Source organism: Lycorma delicatula, chromosome 12 (genome assembly GCF_047948215.1).
Source record: "Lycorma delicatula isolate Av1 chromosome 12, ASM4794821v1, whole genome shotgun sequence".
NCBI lineage: Eukaryota > Metazoa > Arthropoda > Insecta > Hemiptera > Fulgoridae > Lycorma > Lycorma delicatula.
In genome coordinates, this window is record NC_134466.1 from 62,887,651 (window position 1) to 62,907,142 (window position 19,492).

The 19,492-nt window shown below is 27.7% G+C and overlaps 2 protein-coding genes across 8 annotated transcripts in view; both read right to left on the reverse strand.

Annotated features, from left to right (window-relative positions):
• Window positions 1-19,492, reverse strand: part of LOC142332974 (uncharacterized) — a 238,217-nt gene that overhangs the window by 151,287 nt on the left and 67,438 nt on the right. The gene's annotated exons all lie outside the window — the stretch shown is intronic.
• LOC142332975 (uncharacterized) overlaps window positions 2,046-19,492 on the reverse strand; it is a 144,744-nt gene continuing 127,297 nt past the window's right edge. For 4 of the 7 annotated variants that reach the window (XM_075379731.1, XM_075379732.1, XM_075379726.1 and 1 more), the window contains exon 5: window positions 2,046-4,712. In XM_075379731.1, coding sequence (XP_075235846.1) covers window positions 4,605-4,712 — 108 coding nt within the window. In that variant the 3' untranslated portion in view covers window positions 2,046-4,604. Of the gene's footprint in view, window positions 4,713-6,792; window positions 6,864-13,297; window positions 13,449-19,492 lie in introns of all 7 variants that reach the window. The other 3 variants (XM_075379728.1, XM_075379730.1, XM_075379729.1) reach the window with 3 other exon arrangements.

The window sequence follows — 19,492 nt, forward strand, 5'->3', positions numbered from 1 at the left end:
CATTAAAAATAACAACAAAATAATTCACAATTCAAAACGTGTTAATAATATAATTACTGAAAATAAAATTTATATTTATGAACATGTTGAATGGAATACAGAAAGTTCAGGATTTTTTTGATATTTTAATTATATTATTTAATTTATATATTAATTATTTATATATTTTTAATTTATATTATTTATCATTCTGAAAAATGACAGAATGATATCTGTATAAAAGAAAATGACAAGGTAAGAAGATTATTAAATAATTCAATGATCTATTAAAAATCGTAATAATTCCTTTTCTCGCAAGCCAAAGTACTGTGCTAAACTTAAACCATTATCAAATATTTATTAAGTTTATGTATATTCCATTTAAAATATAATATATTTTGGAGTTCCCTTAAAAAATCATAACAAGTTTTTCTAAATTCAAAAATGGGCTGATCAGTACCCATAAGTATGAATATGTAGATTGATATTTATAAAAACAAGAATGCTTATGTATCCTTTTGTTTATATTTATGAATATATAATCTTTGCCGAAGAGAATAATCACTAATTAAATTAATCGCTTATTAAAGTTATTATTATATCACTTATTATATCTTACACTTATCACTTATTAAGATTTATGATATCCACTGCTATCAAACTGCTGAAAACAGTACTGTTTTCATACAACTCAACACAATACTTTGGCTTAATTAAAAACAAATTAGAAAGGAATTTATTACAGTTTAAAAAATTACCAAACCATTTAATAATTTTCTCACTAATTTATTAAAATACAATTAAACATTTTTTACAGAAATAATGTTACCTTTGTCAATTTTTAAATAGTACTAATTAATAATAAAACCCCAAACTTTCCATATCCCATTCAACTTGTTTCGTAAATATGAGCTTAAATAATTTTCATTAACACCTTCTGATTTTTATATTTAGTGTATTCCATGTGTTTACCTGAATATTATTTTGTGTGTATAAATAATTAATTGTGTTACAATGTGATACTGGTCTAATTAATTAAGTTTTACTGTGATTTCTCTTAATATATCCACAGTCATTTGATATGTAATACTCGTACATGGGAATCATCCTACAAGTCTCCAGCACACTATCAAAATATAAGGAAAGTGATTGAGAATGCCTCCCTTTTTTATTGTATTAGTTTTGTTTCATATTTATTTAAAATATAATTATTTAATTAAAAACAGTTGTTTTAAACAATTTTTGTTTTTTATTTTATATACAGTATTATTTTCCTTTTTTTTTGTAAATTCTTTTGTCTCTTCCTCCTCTATTTTCTTTTTCAAAGCGGTATACTTTACTGATGAACTCTAATATCTTGGTTTTCCAAGTATTTTTATATCGCATTGGAAGATATTCAATATGATTTTTCAGAAGTGTTTCTGTTAAAAATATCCACCTCTATCCACGCAGCAAAATCAATACGTCAAACAAAATGAACAATGTCATTTCTTAGATGAAGGTAACAGGAAGTTTATACGAGGGTTATTTTTTTTTCAAGGTCCGATCGGTCACGAAAGTAAAACCACAGTGAAAATAAAAAATTGTTTATTTGTAACAAGTACTTACATAGTTATGCTATTTCTCTACATAGTCGCCACTTCGACATTTGGCATAGCACGGTACCAACTTTCCAATACCCTTGTCATACAACAGTGCCGCCTATGTTTTCAGCCGTGTTTCTATGCTGCTCTGTAGCTCGATGTCTGTGCCAAAATGTTGTCCTCCTAGCCAGAGTTTCATGTGAGCAAAGAGGTGAAAATCAGATGGAGCCAAGTCCGGGCTGTATGGTGGGTGATCAAACACTTCCCAATGAAAACGCTGCAAGAGCTTCTTTGTTACAGCTGCAGTGTGCGGCCGAGAGGCATTGCCATGGAGAAAGGCAATGCCTGATGACGACATTCCTCTCCGCTTATTCTGAATTGCCCTTCATAGACGTTGAAGATACCTTTTCAAACTGAAATACATTTAATTTGTTTTTATGAAAAGAATGGTGTACACTTTAAATAAAAATCAACCTGTTTTCTGTGGAACATTGTTTATTAGATTAAAAAAATTAAATAACTTAGACTGAAAATTAACTGATAATACTAATGTTTATAAGTGGATGTTACTTAAAATGCCATTTATTAACATCATAATTGGTATTTAACATTTTTCTAAAACTGAAATTCAAATCAATTGCACTTTTTATTACAATAAAATAGTCTATTTCACAAAAAGTTATTTTCTAAAAAATTAAGAAAAGTATTTTTAAATATAACAGTCATATAACTAGAGGTAGTAAAATTTTAATAAATTATTTTTTGAGAACTATTAAAACCGCAAAAAAACCCAAAGAAAAGCTATACTGTTGGAACCAGTAACTAAACTAGAAAACTCAAGTCCTCCCGATAAATAAGAAGTAAAGAAATCAGATCTCCCATAATAAAGCATACGTTGGGGACTCGATGCAAATTTTAAAATTACGATGAATATTTTTAGGACATTTGGAATACAGAAAAAATCTCACATGAATGGCAGTCTACCCTAATTCATCCTTTATACAAAAAAGGACACAAAACAGAAGCTGATAATTACAGAGGAATTTCTCTACTTTTAGTTACCTTTAAAATTTTATAAAAGTTGTAGAGAATATATTAGGGTTGTATAGAAAGGGAAGACCCTTGGCGGAACAAATAGCTTGTGTAAAATTAATAATCTGAGTTAGAATGGTGAAATAAAAGAATTATACAGATACATTTTTAAAAAGGTATACGATTCTGTTGGGAAATAGAAATAAATGATAAATTTTTTAAAGTTATATCAATATCCATTGCCTTTTCTAAAGTTAAATTTATTTGGAATTGTCGAAACGATTAAAATCATAAAAGGCATAAAGTTAATGAGACTGTTGACTGATTGCTTTTAATGGTGTTCTAGATAGTCGTAAAAGAATAAAGGAAAACATAGAAACAATGCGATACAAACAAAAAGTTACAAAAAGGACAATCTAGGAATAGGCTGTTTTGTTTTTATGGAAAATCAGGCAATAATTACAAACAATTTTGAAGTAGCAAAAATTCTGATAGAAATGTTAAATGTAATCGCAGAAAAAACAGGATTATATATTTCCTATGAAAAAACAAATGTTTGACAAATATTAAAAATAAAACAAAATCTCTAAAAACTGTCATAATAGAATTAAATGAATAAACTCATCAGCCAAAAAAAATCTTAAATATAAATCTCTTAAAATATACAACAAAATTTCTTAAAGAAATAAAGTTTTTTTTAAATTCTTAATTTTTTGGGAGGTTTTTGCCTTGTAAAGTAAAAACTTTTTGGTAGAATTTACAAACAATTTTTCTCTTTTGTAAGAATTTTAATAAGTGACTTTTTAAAGTGTCTATGATTAAATAAATGACTTCTGACAAAAGTTAGAAATAATTTTTTCCTTGGTATATTTAAATGTAATGTTAAAGCATAATTTTGTTTAAAAGACTTTTGACAAAAGTTACAAATCTAACTTTTCTCTTTTGTATGAATATTTATTAATATTCATATTTAAATTGTTTTTAAAATGAAATGATTTTTGACAAAAGTTACAAATACAATTTTTCTCTTTTGTATGAATATTTGAAAGTGATTTTAAATTAGAGTGTTGATTGAAAGTCTTCTGACAAAAGTTGCAAACATAATTTTTATCTTTTGCATGAATATTAATATGTATCTTTAAAATCTTTTTATGATTAAATGATTTTTACAAAAGTTAATTTTTTTCCTTTGAATGAATATGTCTCTTTAAATTGTTTTTAAAATTAAATAACTTCTGACAAAAGTTACAAATATAATTTTTCTCTTTTGTATGAATATTAATATGTCTCTTTAAACTGCTTTTACAATTAAATGACTTTTGACAAAAGTTACAAATATAATTATTTTCCTTGGTATGAATATTTAAGTGTAATTTTAAAGCAGAACTTTATTAAAAATCTTCTGACAAAAGGTACAATCATAATTTTCCTCTTTTGTATGAATATTAAGATGCCTCCTAAAATTATGGTTTTGATTAAATGACTTTTGACAAAAGTGACAAATATAATGTTTTTCCTTTGTATGAATATTTAAATGTAATTTTAAAGTAGAACTAAGATTAAAAGATTTCTGACAAAAGCTACAAATATAATTTTTCTCTTTTCTATGAATATTAAGATGTATCTTTAAACTAGAAGAACAACTGAAAACCTTTTGGCAGAAGTTTCAATTTTTCTCTTTTGTATGAATATTAATATGTCTCTTTAAACTGCTTTTACAATTAAATGACCTTTGACAAAAGTTACAAATATAATTTTTCTCTTCATTATGTGCAATATACTGTTTTTTTTAAATCATTATCATGAATAAGAGACTTTTGACAAAAGTTATTTTTTTTTGTTTTTACCATGAAAGTTAATATGTCTCTTTAAATAAAATTTACACCCGAATCTTTCATCGCAATATTCACAAACAGATTTCTTTCCTTTCTGGATAGGTAATGTGTTTTCACTTTTTTATTCTCCGCCAAATTTGCTTCTGTCGTTACATCACCATATACACACTTACATTCACTGGATTTTTTTTAATAATTCATCATTCACAGAATTATTTATGTATTTCTTGCAAGTAATACAATGCTTGGTACTTCCCTTGATGGTTCCTTTATTAATAGTAATCTGTAAAATTAAAAATAACTAATAATTACAAACAATCACAAATGAATGGGACAAACCAAAAGTCAATGTCTGATTATGATGGAACAAAAATGGTACATTCAGTCTGTTTTTTCATGAAGCCCACTGTTACAAGACAAACTTACCTCGACTGCTTGAAAACTTTGTTGTTCCTTGGATTTCTGCAGGATATAGTTTCAAACAAGATTGTACTCCACCACACTTTTATCGAGATGTTATGTTCCTGAACAATGCTTCTCCAGATGTTGAATCAGAGAAGAGATCCAATTGCATAGACACCTATAGATCTTCCAGATCACACTTTTGGAATTTTATGCTTGGGGTTTATTACAAGTTGTAACAGAAAAATTTGAGATTTGTAAAACAAAAAAAAAAAATTGCTGAAGGACCATATAAGTAGTACAGAAACCTAGGGTTCAACCGCCATTTTGCTCTCTATGAAAGTAATGATTCTTTGGCGATTGAACCAGATGGTATGTTTTTTAGATGAACATGTGTTTCTAGTTAAATTTACAAGCTGAAAGAGTGGATTTACTGCAAAATATATAGCAAAACACAGACTTGAGATGAATTATTTTTATTCAAATACATTACTGGTTATGTGGATCGATGTTAAAATACGTTTAAATACAATCTAATTAATTTCAGTTATAATCTGTAAACAATAAACTATCCAGTACTGATAATGTTATAACGTCTTCACAAAATTTATTTGTTTTTTCATTGCAAGTTTTTTGTAACATAATTTGTTTTTTTATGTCTTATTTCAACTTTTCTGTGTTTTTTTGCAGATTATATTTCCATATTTACATTTATCTGTATCCACTGATTTGTATTTATTAAATTTAAAAAAAAACATGTATAATTGTATAAAAACGCTATTATTTGAATAAAAACGACTAAATTGCACATCTAAAAATTAAATACGATTTACTGTAATACTGTCATATGGAAGACAAACTTTTACGATATCTATGATATACTTCAAGTCTTTCATTCCAAGAATATTCATGTAAAGGAATTTGATTTAACGCTAATAAATTGAAAACAATAATACTGTTATCATTTTGATTTTTATATACGACCAATTTAAAATTATTATTTTGCCTTAAATGAAAACATAATTGATATTTTGATGAATAAACATCAATTGTACCTATACAGATTGCTGTCTTTGTAAATAATGAAATATCATTGGGGTTTATACTATCATTCAATATATTGCTTATGTTTTTTATATTTTATATACATGTATATTTAAAAATTTGTCTAGAAGCAGTTCGTAATCTATAACAGATTAATTAGAGATAAAAATATATTTTCTCAGCATATTTCAGAAAAAGCAATTTTAGAAATTTGCATACAAATTACAGTCAATAAATGCTTTATTACAACACGCTCTGCACTGTTTTCCATTTGGTGTTTAATATGCAAGATTACACTTTACCTAATAAAGCATTTAAATATAAAGATGTCATAATTCATAACTGTCTTTTAGTTACGCTTACTGTTTTGATAGATATTCTTTATATAAATTTTCTTTGATAGGTATTATATGGTTAGAACTGTAAATTTCTTTATACAAATTTGGATATATGAATATAATTGTTTATAATCTAATATATAAAGAATATTTATTATAAAAAAGTTTATTATAGGTTTTAAATTTTTATATAATTCAACTACCATTTCATACATACAATCATTTTGATTTACATTAAACATAAACTTCTTTTTAAAAGAGAATTTCTTTCGTTTTCTAAATTTTCTTTCTGATATACCAATTCAAAAGCAATATTATGCAATATATTTGACGCTGTGTTTTTATATTGAAAATTACGTATAGTAAACTTGGACAATTTTTCCATATGTTCAATATAATTTATATTTAGTTTTATTTTTACATTTAAGTTTATAATCAATAACATTTACAGTTTTGTGTAATTTTGAATATAACAATGTAAGATATTCAGATATATTGTATCTAGAATCATCATATTTTTCTAAAATATCTGCAATCTGTAAACATGAGATCATTTTAATATATAATTACGGTACTTACGTATTAACGCCACCGCAGCTACAGCTTTATTTAAAAACAAAGTAGTCAATCAGATTTCGGTGGAAAATGGGCTGAAACAGATTCAAAACAGAATATAAATGGTTATTTATATTTATTTATTTTATAAATATAATTTAATCAAACTTAACCTACGCTCGCTAACCTTGACTTAATTAACACCGTAATTTTTTAAATAAATTCAGTAATTACAATTATTTATTATTTAAATAATCAAATTGCAATAATTACTGAATTTATTAAATAAATACTCAAAAAAATTACGGTGTTAATTAATCAAGGTTAGCAAGCGTAGATTAAGTTTGATTAAATTATATTTATAAAATAAATATTTATTTATGTTAAACTCTATTTTCGGCCCATTTTCCACCGAAATCCGATTGACTACTTTGTTTTTAAATAAAGCTATAGCTGTGGTGGTGTTAGTACTAAGTACCTATAATTACTGTTGTAATAAGTAAATTACAAAATCATTTTTGAACTATAAATGAGGTTTATAAATAATTTATGTTTTACATACAGTTGAAATTACAATAAAATAGTTCATATTAAACAATGAATGGTAATAAATATTTGTTGCATATATCATGACATGAATGGAACTACAACACTGATCTCAGCCGGAATTCCGGCTGCTGTGGAAATGTCTAAAGTCACTGGTCAAAGTGTGAAATCATAAGAGGAATGTAATAAGAGAATGTCTTATGAATGTCATAAAAGGTTTGTGATAATTTAATACTATCAATAACTTCCTGGATATCCCCAAGTTTTATATAAATGTAATAAAATTTAATAGATTTTTTCATCAAAAATTTTAAGTTATATCAAGATGCATATATCTGAGTGTAACACTCGGTTACAAGCAAAATTAAAAGAACTTGAAAATATCGAGGATTGATTACATCAAATCAAAAAAGAAAACAACTGTGCGTGAAAATTCAAATCATATGTTTGAAAATGATAGATTAAACAATAAAGCAGAGACATAAAACTATGGCAGTACCATTTACACACGATAATGAAGATAATTGTATTGTAATTATAGATACAACCAGATGATTGTATATTATTCTGATTCTTTTAAATTAAAAAAAAGATCCCGATTATGAAATCCTATATCGAAAAGTAAAAGAGCCAAACAGTATTAAATTTTTCAATTATGCATGCCATGATCTTAAATTTAAAAGGAAAGATAATCATTTTAATACAGCAGTCGACATTGATAGTTTAAAACAAGAATTAGATGATGTAATATAGTATTATTTTTAGAAGGGGAATGTCCATTAAAGCTGATTTCATTCAAAAGAATTAATTGAATTTTATAATAGAAAAGCCACAATCAGGATTCCACAATCGATTATTATTCAGAAACTTTGGCTACTCAGAATTCTGATGAGTCAAACACTATATATGAAGTTAGTCTAAAATGTAATAAAAATCAATTAGATTTACTAATTTCTGGTACATATAAAAGTTAGATGTTATATGAAAAAAAAAAAAACATTTAATAAGTTGCAAATCACAGCAACAGTAAAAGAAAAATGTTAAGGTGAGTCAATCTAAAGAACTATTATTACATTAAATCTCATCGGCCCTTTTTTTAGTGCGACAAAGTTATATCATCATGAAGGGAAACAGTTTGATAATTTGTTACAAAATAAACAATCTAAAGAATTAAATGAATCCTGGATCGGCTTTTTATGAGATTACAGGTGATAATAAAATAAAACTATAGGTCTAGGTCCCCGGGAGGGGGACCTAGACGCATGAAACTAGCAGCTATTGTTCCAGGAAGTTGGAAACTACCTAATCAATTAACCCATTCAAAATCGTGTTAGAATTGGCCTAGGACACACCATTTTCGAGATAAGGAACTAACAATGATTTTGAAGTTTAAACTGACATTATAGACATTAAATAATGATTATTGTTTACATTAAATAATAATCAATGATATATTACACAATCGCTGAAAGTAATGATGACCAAATTTCATAATAAAATTTTCACTTAATCATGGTGATTGCAGTTAAATTTCACATGAAAGATTGGATTCGATGAGAATATAATAATAAAACAGTGGTTCCCTTTATAGTTGAGAAATCATTATTAATAGAGACAAGGGAATCCCCATGACAGCATCAAACTATTCAATGAATAAAATAATTGTTTTACTATGAATTTTTTTTCAATAAATTAACTGTTTTAACATGTAAATTTAACGTGAACACACATTCATCAATGTGAGTAGGCGTTCTTTAATGTATCGAATAAACCCGTGAAAAGAGACCCTCAGGTTCAAACTTCATTTGATTGTTGGTTATTTGCTGTAATTTTGGGGGGACATCTCAAATCCACGTTTGGCTATATATTTTGCAGTAAATCCACTCTTTCAGCTCATAAATTTAACTACAAACACATGTTCATCTAAAAAACATGACATCGGGTTCAATTCCAAATAATCACTACTTTCATAGAAAGCAAAATGACAGTTGAACCCAAGGTTTCTATACTACTCATATGTCCAATAATGCCGCAGATGCTCCTAAACATCTGCCAAGAGTTAGATTATTGTTCTAGACATCTGCCAAGCTACAAAAGGTGCATACATTGAAGTTGAATAACCTACAATAAAACAGGGAGAGTTGTTTGTTCTCTTAATATACGCTGTACACTTTAACACCGTACAATTAAATACTTTTAAACCAGACACAAATGTAAATTCAGCTTAATGAATCTGCAGACAGAATTCACTAGGGATATTCTTATAAATATTATTTAAGTTGGTAATTTATAATTTATAAGGAATTTCATATAATTTAGATAATCAGTACAGTAATATATTATAATATAAGATAATATAAGATTATAATATAAGATCGCATATTAAAGTAAATTTTAATAACATTTAAATTTTTATTGACTGAACAAAGTTTAACATATGTTACCTATGTGTAAATTCAGTAAACATTACTGAAGACAGGCTTATGCCCGAAACCCACCGGGTTGGTCTAGTGGTTAACGCGTCTTCCCAAATCATCTGATTTTGAGAGTTACAGCATTCAAGTCCTAGTAAAGCCAGTTATTTTTACACGGATTTGAATACTAGATCGTGGATACCAGTATTCTTTGGTGGTTGGGTTTCAATTAACCACACATCTCAGGAATGGTCGAACTGAGAATGTACAAGACTACACTTCATTTACACTCATACATATCATCCTCATTCATCCTCTGAAGAATTATCTAAACGGTAGTTACCAGAGGCTAAACAGGAAAAAGAAAAGAAAGAAAAAAAAAAGGCTTATGCCCGAAAGTGCTTTAATGTGAAAAAAAGTAAGTTCTGTACTTTGTGGAGTGGGTGAATAAGTTGTAATTAATAAAGTTACCACAACAACTGAAGAAAAGCTGAAATCAAACAGTGGCTTTAAGAAAAAGTAGTTGCTTGCAACTGTTTTTACATATTTTTTTTAAATTTCAGCATTAAATTAAATTGTACAATGTTTACTGATATGATTTTAATGTCTTTAAATTTGTTATTCTTTTTACACAGATGAGTCTTTGGCAGAAATATTGCGAATAATAATGATGATGATAATGATAACAATAATAATAATGTGATAATGATAATAATAATAATAATATTAATGTCTGATAAAATTGTATGAAAGGCATTATTAAACCATGACTGTGTGTCGCTGGTAACAAACAGGATACATGCAAACTACTAGTTGCGGCTGTACCTTTGGAAGAATATTTTTATAACTTTCTGACCTCAATAAAAAGCTTAATATTAAATACTTTATTTTCAAAATATAATTATCTTGTTCAAATTGTTTTAATGATTACAACGATGTGTTTTTCCCAAAACATATTCCTTTTGTACAAACAGAATTTCCTATGTTAAAACTGATAATTTTATTTCTAAGTCTATTTATAATAGATGTGGAGTAAGACAAGGCATGCACTTGGGTTCTTTAATTTTCATAGTATTTATAAATGACAGTTTATTCATAAGCTATTCACATCTTTCTTTTTTTAGTTTTTTTCTTTTAGCATTTCTTTTAAATTACAAAAAGAAAATTGATTTCATACTCAATTTTGAAGGTTTGCAAATGCCGATATATTGTGCAACTGAATAATACAAAATCATACTGCAATACAAAAGGTATCTTCTATTAAAGACTTAGCTGTATGATTTGATAGCAAGTTACCCTTCAGTGAATACACTGGTTATACTGTACCTAAGTCACTAAACATGGTCAATTTTATGAAGAGATTCTCGACAAATTTTAGAAATATTAACTCTGCAGAATTTTAGGTCATGCATTTATACAGTACTAAATTACGGCTCTGTTGTCTGGCGACCTTTTGCTGACTTGCAATTAAAATACTGGAAATACCACATAAAAACCTTCTTATAATGGCTATAATATCTGTGATTCTATGCACTTCACCAATCATAATTTTATTTATATTTTAAATTTGTTAAAAATACCAAGAATTGAATCATCTCTGATGAGAACAGATTTAATATTTGCTAATAAAATTTTTAGTAGTTATTTTGACTATCCTAATTTATTGCAGCTTCAACTTATTAATGACTAGATTGCGTAGGCATAATTTTCATACTATATAAAGTACACTTAACACCTTATCAAGAGCTATTCTAACTTAAGAATGACAATTTTATGTAATTTCTTTTTAATATGATTTTAAATTTAAGGGTTTACCAAATATGGAACACCCAGCCTTAGTTTTAGGGTAAAAATAGAAAATTAGGCCAGAACAGACAACAGCAAAATTCCAGCGAGTACTTTGAAAAAGTATTAAAATACCAAGAACCTAAGGTAAGATTACAATTCCAAAATCTATAAAGCACGAACTAAAAAATCCAAACATAATTAAATGAAAATAGACATTATCATCCAGAAATTAAATAAAAAAGTAGCAGGCGATAGCTTGACTGCAGTAGAATTACAGAATCATGAAAACAACCAAGAAAAATCTGAAGAACTTGCGAGAAGATATATGGAAAACTGAGAGAATACCCATTAAGATTACAAAAAATGAATTAACACATCCACTACATAAATAAGAAGATGAAACAGAAGTAAATCACCATAAACAGATTTCCCTCTTACATTTAACAAACAAAATCCTTTGAAAAGCACTTCAAAATAGAATTGAATAAATCATAGACTTAGCAACTGAAAGAATAAGAAGGATTCAGAAAAGTAAGATTATGCGCAGAACAAATATCAAACCTTAAAACAATAATAAGGGAAAAAATTACAAGGTATAAAAACTAAGTAATTGTCTTCATAGATTTCAAAAAGGCATACAACTCAATCTATAGGACTTCCTTATTTAACATCCTAGAAGAATTTGGTGTGGATCCCAACATAATTAACAATACTAAACAGACTCTTCCAAACACAAAATCAGAAGTAAAATTCATATGAGAAGTGTCAGAAGAATTAAAAATTAAAACAGAACATACAAGACAATGGAGAGTTCAGCATCATTTCTTTTTACAGAAAGTAATAAAATGGAAAAACAAGGTGAAAAACATTGGAACAGACAGTAAATAAAATCGAGTCTGAAATTGAAAGTAAGTGCTTAGCCCATGCTGACAACATTACAATTTTCTTGGAGAACCTCAAAAAGGCAGCTGAACAAGTAAAATACTTAAAATAATTTGAAGGGAAAATAAGGCGTAAAGATTTCTTTGAAAAAGGCAGAATTCACAACCAACCAAGATACCCCAAGTCCCTGAAAATGAAATATGCAAAAATCAATAAAGTTAACAAATTTAAATATACGGAAGAAATAATACAAATTAATGATTTAGATAAAAAAACCAATGAAACAAGAAAGAATAAAAGAAAATTAGCCTACCGACTAACAAAAGATATTTTCAACAAAAGACATTCTCAACAGATGCCAAAATCAGGCACTAAAATACAGTAATCAAATCAGAGGACCTGTTTGAATCAGATGTATCTTCAATTTGAAATCAGATTAAATAAATCCAATACAAAAATAGAGTAAAAACTTGAGAAAGATTCTAAAATCAATAAGAATACAAGAAGAAAATGAATGCAAATTTAGAAGTAATAAAGACATTTACAAATACAATGAAACCGATAAAATGTCAATTTCATCAGTAAATGAAGAGTCAAATCTCACAAAACAGATTTTCAACCACATTTACAGAGAAAAGGATGAATATCAATAGATTTCAGTGGTTGTAAATGAAATGAAAATATTTGAAGGAGATAGTACAACGTTCAGAAAACCAGTAAAAATTTCAAAGAAAAGTAAAAAAAAGAAACAACATTTGGTCAGAGGAGAGAAGGCAAAAATAAAGCAAAATAATGAACTGTTGGAAAACCAGGAAAAAATGCACAGAAGAAAGAGAAATGAATGTTAAGTAAAATATTGCCTCAAATGTAAAAAAAAATAAAAAAATAAAAAAGCTTACATGCCATGTGATGTTATCAGTTTCAGTCATGTGATGTGGTAACAAAAAACATATTTCTGCTACATTATCCTGTTAAATCTCTAATTTAATACTTTTATTTAAGAGGTAGAACTGCACTACTCAAAGTATTATTTACAGGCCCATTCATCATCTACAAAAATTAAAACAAAAAAAATAATAAACACATCCATAATAAAAAAAAATATGTATGTATAAAAATATTGCTGTGTGTTTTACTCTTCTCATAAACAGCTCTCTTATAATCCTTAATGATTTGTTTTTTGATTATGCTTTATGGTGGCTTGAATGAGGTTATATTTTATACTGATGCAAGCTTTCTCAATGAAAAAGATAAGAACACAATAACAGGCAAATAATATTAATACATAATGCCAATAGTATAGAAACCTCAACTCCTGCATCAGTCCGACCAGTCCTGAGCATGAGCCACTGACGCAAAAGTTAGGTTTATTTTTCGCAAGAGCGACCCCCTCTTTTTCACCACGAAAGACTGTATTTACTACAAAAAGCACAGCAAAACACAACTAGTAAGCACAATTCTGCATCCTTCATAAAACAATACTCATTAATTACAAAAGAATAAAAAGAACACGTGATGTCATGGGAAACACCCATTCTAATTAGTATATATATATATATATATGAGAGAGAGAGAGAGAGAGGAGAGACAAGAGTGAATGTTAACATCAATAACGCATCATTATTAAAATTATTTAAATTGTAATAAGAATGCAAAAAACCATGAATTTTGAACGAATTGATAATGCTAGTAAATTAGTATTTTGTTATAAAAATCTGTCTGACAAGAATGATTTAAAAATATTTTTAGATAATATAAATGGTGATATTGAACAATTATATAAAAAATACACTTCTAATCCATTTACTTATAGAATTAATTTGTGAATATATTAAAGATGTTTTTATTTCACACGGAAAAACTCTTTATAAATCAAACAAATTAGAAAAAATAAAACTTTACGTGGAAAATAAATTGTCTATTGAATATTATTTTGAATGGAAACAAACTAAATAAAGAAATATCTGTTTCTGAACTGATGTTGCATATTCAAATACCAGATACAAAACAAGCATTGGGTGGTTCTTTAATAAACACTCATGGGATGTTAGTGATATGAAAGATAAGGTATTTAACGTTAAAAGATTACAAGTTGAAAAATAGGAATAGTTGTAAACAAGGAAAGGTTCAGAGAATTAGAATGCCAAATGAATGGATTGGCAAAGGAGAGAATCATAGACGAGGTAATATAGTATCGTTTAAAGACTATTCTTCAACATTACGCGTGCCTTTTGTTATATATGCAGATTTCGTATCGTTTATCATTCCAAATCAAATTGCAAACTCTGAACCAGACACTAGTAATACTACAAAAACACATTCTCATAAACCACCTGGATATTGTTATGATTTTGAATTACACAGAGCTACTATAGATGATGATAAAAGGTAGTTGAAAAGTTTCATTGATTTATAAAATAAATACGAATATTTCAAAAAGGAATTATCAACTAATAAAGAGTGCAATATGAGTGAAAAAGATCAAAAAAAATTTGAAAAACATACTAAATGTGTTATATGTGGAAACATATGTGAGATTGGTGGGAAACTTGTAAGACATCATTCTCACACAAGTGGTAAATTTATTGGTCCTGCGCATGAAAATTGTAATTTAAATTGTAAACACGTAACATTTATTCCAGTTGTATTTCATAATTTATGTGGATACGATTCACATCATATTGTATTGGCGATGGATGAATTGAAAGATAAATTTGAAATTTGTTGTATTGCAAACAACAGTGAAAAACTCGTATCTATTAACACTCAAGAATGAAATATCATATTGATTTATAGATTCCTATCAATTTCTATCTTACAGCTTAGATGATTTGGTGTATAGTTTACTTGATTGTGATGGTTCATTTAAAAAGAAGAAGTTGTTTAAAACTGTTCAGCATGTTTCTACCGAACATATGGTTCCCGTTCTGCTGGTTAGTTAATACTACTCTCTGCTACAGGATGTGCTCGCATCAGTCTGCTACTCAAACGATAGGCGTTCGGATTTATGCAGCTGTGTATTAGCAATGTAATAAGTTTTGTATTATTTATCAAGATTTAACTATATGATTTCATGTGTTTATCGTAATAAGAAGAACTTTAATTTAAAAACAAAAGAAAATCATCTTTTGAATTGTTGTATTGTATTCTTTAAGGCTATTAAAACCATGTTCTGTTAGTTCACCTCAATGTAATGCATAAGACACTACAAAATGTAAAATCTCTCCCTATAATTGCTTGTTGAAAATTTAATATGTGTCAACTAATGCTGAAATGTCTTGTGTTATGTTTTAATATGTAAATCAAATGTCTTATGTTATGTTTTAATATGTAAATCTAATGTCTTATGTTATGTTTTTTTTAATATGTGAATCTAAGGTAATATAAAATTTCTTTAACTATTATGTTTTGATTTCTTATTTATAATCGTATGCTTCAAAAATCAAGAGAATTCATGTTGACATATAAAATTCACGATTGTAAGATTACAATTCTGCGTAGGTTAACATTAAGCTATTAACGGTTTTCAATGAACAATAAGATTTTTAACCAATTCCACACATTATTTATTATCCACCCGACGGATGAATCGCTCTTGGAAATTACAGTCCACTAAATGAATATTTTTTAGGTTTTAGACCCAACAAAAACAACATACTCTCAATTTGAAAAAAGTATACAAGGTAATTGTGATGAAAATGATAAAGAAAAAGATTTGATTTATATGTTAATCTGAAACAAAAAGGTGTTTATCCCTATACATATATTACATCAGCTCTGTTTTTAATGAAACACAATTACCACCCACCGAGGCTTTTTATGATGATTTAAAGAGAGAAAATATCTCTGAATCAGATTATAAACATGCGCAAAATGTTTGGAGTAGTTTTAAAATTAACACGCTTGGTGAATACCATGATTTCTATATGAAATTGTACGTTATGCTGTTGGTGTATTTGAAAATTTTCGTAAACAAATGATTGACATAAACAGTTTGAATCCTTGTCATTATATATCAGCTCCACATTTATTTTTGTTTGCAGCACTCAAGGCTACGAAAGTACAATTGGAACTTGTTACAGACCCGGATATGTATTTGTTTTTTGAAAAAGGCATTCGTGGTGGGGTGTTGATGATTCCCAACCGTTATGCCTTGGCAAATGATCCAAATATAGATAATTATGATGATAATAAACCGACAAAATTTATTAAATATTATGATGTCGGATCTCTTTATGGTCGTTGTATGATGGAACCATTGTCTGTAGATGGATTCACTTGGTGTGACTAAAATGAACTCGAATATTTGTTCACAAATGTGAAAGATTTGAAAGATAAAGAGGAAATGGGTTATATATTAGAAGCTGATTTAAGATATCCCAAACACTAACATGAAACACAGAGATTATCTACTTGCACCAGAGAGAAAATCCATTCCCAATATGATTTCTCCATTTCTTTCCGACAAAAAACGAGTAGCGTGTAAAAAACTATTGTGTACTTTGGAAGATAAACACAAATACGTTTTACATTATAGAACGTTAAAATTGTATCTTTAACAGGGTATGATGTTGAAGAAAATACACAGAACTCGGTTTTAATCAATCTCCATGGTTGAAAGATTGTTTTGAAAAATTTCAACGCATGGTGTGCCACAAAAGTCTATAAACTATTGATCAACAGTGTTTATGGTAAAACTATTGAAAATGTAAGAAAGCAAATCGATATGTGTTTGATCAACAATAAATTAAAATTTAAAAAATTAAACGCCAGTCCAAGAGTAAAACATTTATATTTATGGAAACATGTAGTTGGAATATCAATGATGAAAAAAATATATATACTTGAACAAACCCATATATATAGGTTTCACCATGACAGATTTGGCAAAACTAATCATGTATGATTATCATTATAATCACTTTTTACCTAGATATAGATATGAAAACAAAACTACTAATGACAGATACAGATTCGTTTATTATACTCAATTACTCCAACAAAACAGGAACATTTTAAAAGATCAAAACAACTGAATCAACAAGATCCAAATGTTTACACCTCAGATAAAAATGATATAGGGCTTTTAAAAGATGAAATGAGTGGGAAACCAATCTATGAATTTGTCGGGTTAAAAGCAAAAATGTATTCAATGATTTGGGGTGATAAAGTGTTATTTAGAACAAAAAAAGACGGCCAAGGGAATTAAAAAAAATTCTCGTATATTTGATAAAGATTGTAATTTAAACGTTTTAAATCATGACATTTCTAAAGACTGTTTATTTATTAGAAACATTTCATATTCCACCTCGAAATCATTACGTAGTTTTAATCATCAAATATACTCGATTGATCAGTATAAAAAAGCTCTCTCTACATATGATGACAAAAGATTCGTGTTGGAAAACCTTATAGATACACTTCCATATGGAGATAAAAGAAATTAGTTTCACATGTATCGTGTATTATTTAATATGCAACATCAATACCACATGTAAACTCTACATCATGATAATTATGTCCATTAGATGTTTTTTTCATACCCTTATATGTTATATAAACGACTTTAGAATTACTAGTTTCATTCAAATCTGATAGTGTAAGATCATTGAACCTTTGTGGTAAAAATATTTTTCCAAATTCTTCAATTTAAAATTAATATTTTATTGTAAAATAATTTTTTTTTATTTTTATTTACAGATAATTCTTCTCAATCAAAACATTAAAATTAGAAAAGTTAAACTAGTGCTCATATTAAAATTAATTTTCCAAAAGAACACGTTTCTATTCACAACCTCTGTATTCAAATAATGTCTGATTCTGTCAGTAATTTGGCTGACATAAGTAGCGGCAGCAATATTCATATTTCTTGTATTCCTGGTCAAGTTGAGAATATGTTTGAGTGTGCACCGTGGAAGCCTCCAATGCTCCAATCTTTTCAACAGTGCACTATATAATGATAACAATGAAGGAGATAATGAATCTAATCTAACTTAATCTAATAACTTTGATATACAGGATATTTTATTCCAATGTCTTTCCACTATTAGTTAATGATGGAATAACAAAGGTATAGACCCCCAATTGTATTATACACTTTTCATCAATCATGCCATTTTCAAATTACTTACGAGACAAATCATTATGCAAAACAAAAGATTGAATTTGGTAACAGAAAGAAAGCAATTGAGAATTATAAAGAAGCTCTAGATTGAAGAAATGGAATCCACCTGACATAAATGAAATGAAAAGATTCTGTGGGATAATTTTGTGGATCGGTCTTTGTAAAATGCAGAGTACAAAGAAAGTCTGTTGTATTCTAACCAGGTTAGTAAGCTAATTTGAGATTCTTCTAAGAATGTACCATACTTCAAATAATGGAAATGTATCACACGAAGAAAGACTGTACAAAATTCAACAACTCATAGACTAGCTTCTCCCGATGAAAAATAATTCTTTTCAGGGGGACAGCTTGTCTAATCAAAGCAATCAAAAAAAATTTACAACAGCATGGGATGAAACTTTTCAAATTGTGTCTTCTCTGTGTTTACACATGGAATCTCATGATATATACTGGAAAAGAAACAATTTCAGACAAAGGGGTTCCAGAAAAATATGTGTTTGAGCTTGCTGGACCATTATTTGATGCTGGATGAACACTATTGGTCCATTACTTGTGCTGTATGAAGACTTTGTGAAAATTGATATACAACGGTATCACTGACTTCTCAGTTACTTGATTGCTATACAAATCTTATTGGTACATTAACAGCTAATCAAATAAAAAATACTAAACAATTAAAAGAAACCAAAGGGAAAAAAGGTAAAATAGTTACAGCCCAATGTTCAGATATAAAAAAAAAGAAATGGAAAAATAACAGTGATTTCATCAAAACACAGACAAAACAGAAGAAAGCGAAGGCCACAGTGCTGTAATTGTATAGTGGGAACAATATTTTTTCACCAGACTGTCAATACACAAGTTACCTCTCAATTTTCAAAGAATTCTATGCACAAGTAACCGATAATGAAAAAGAATACATCTTTCAAAAATATGGAGTAACTTGTCATACATCAAACATTCTGAAGGTGAA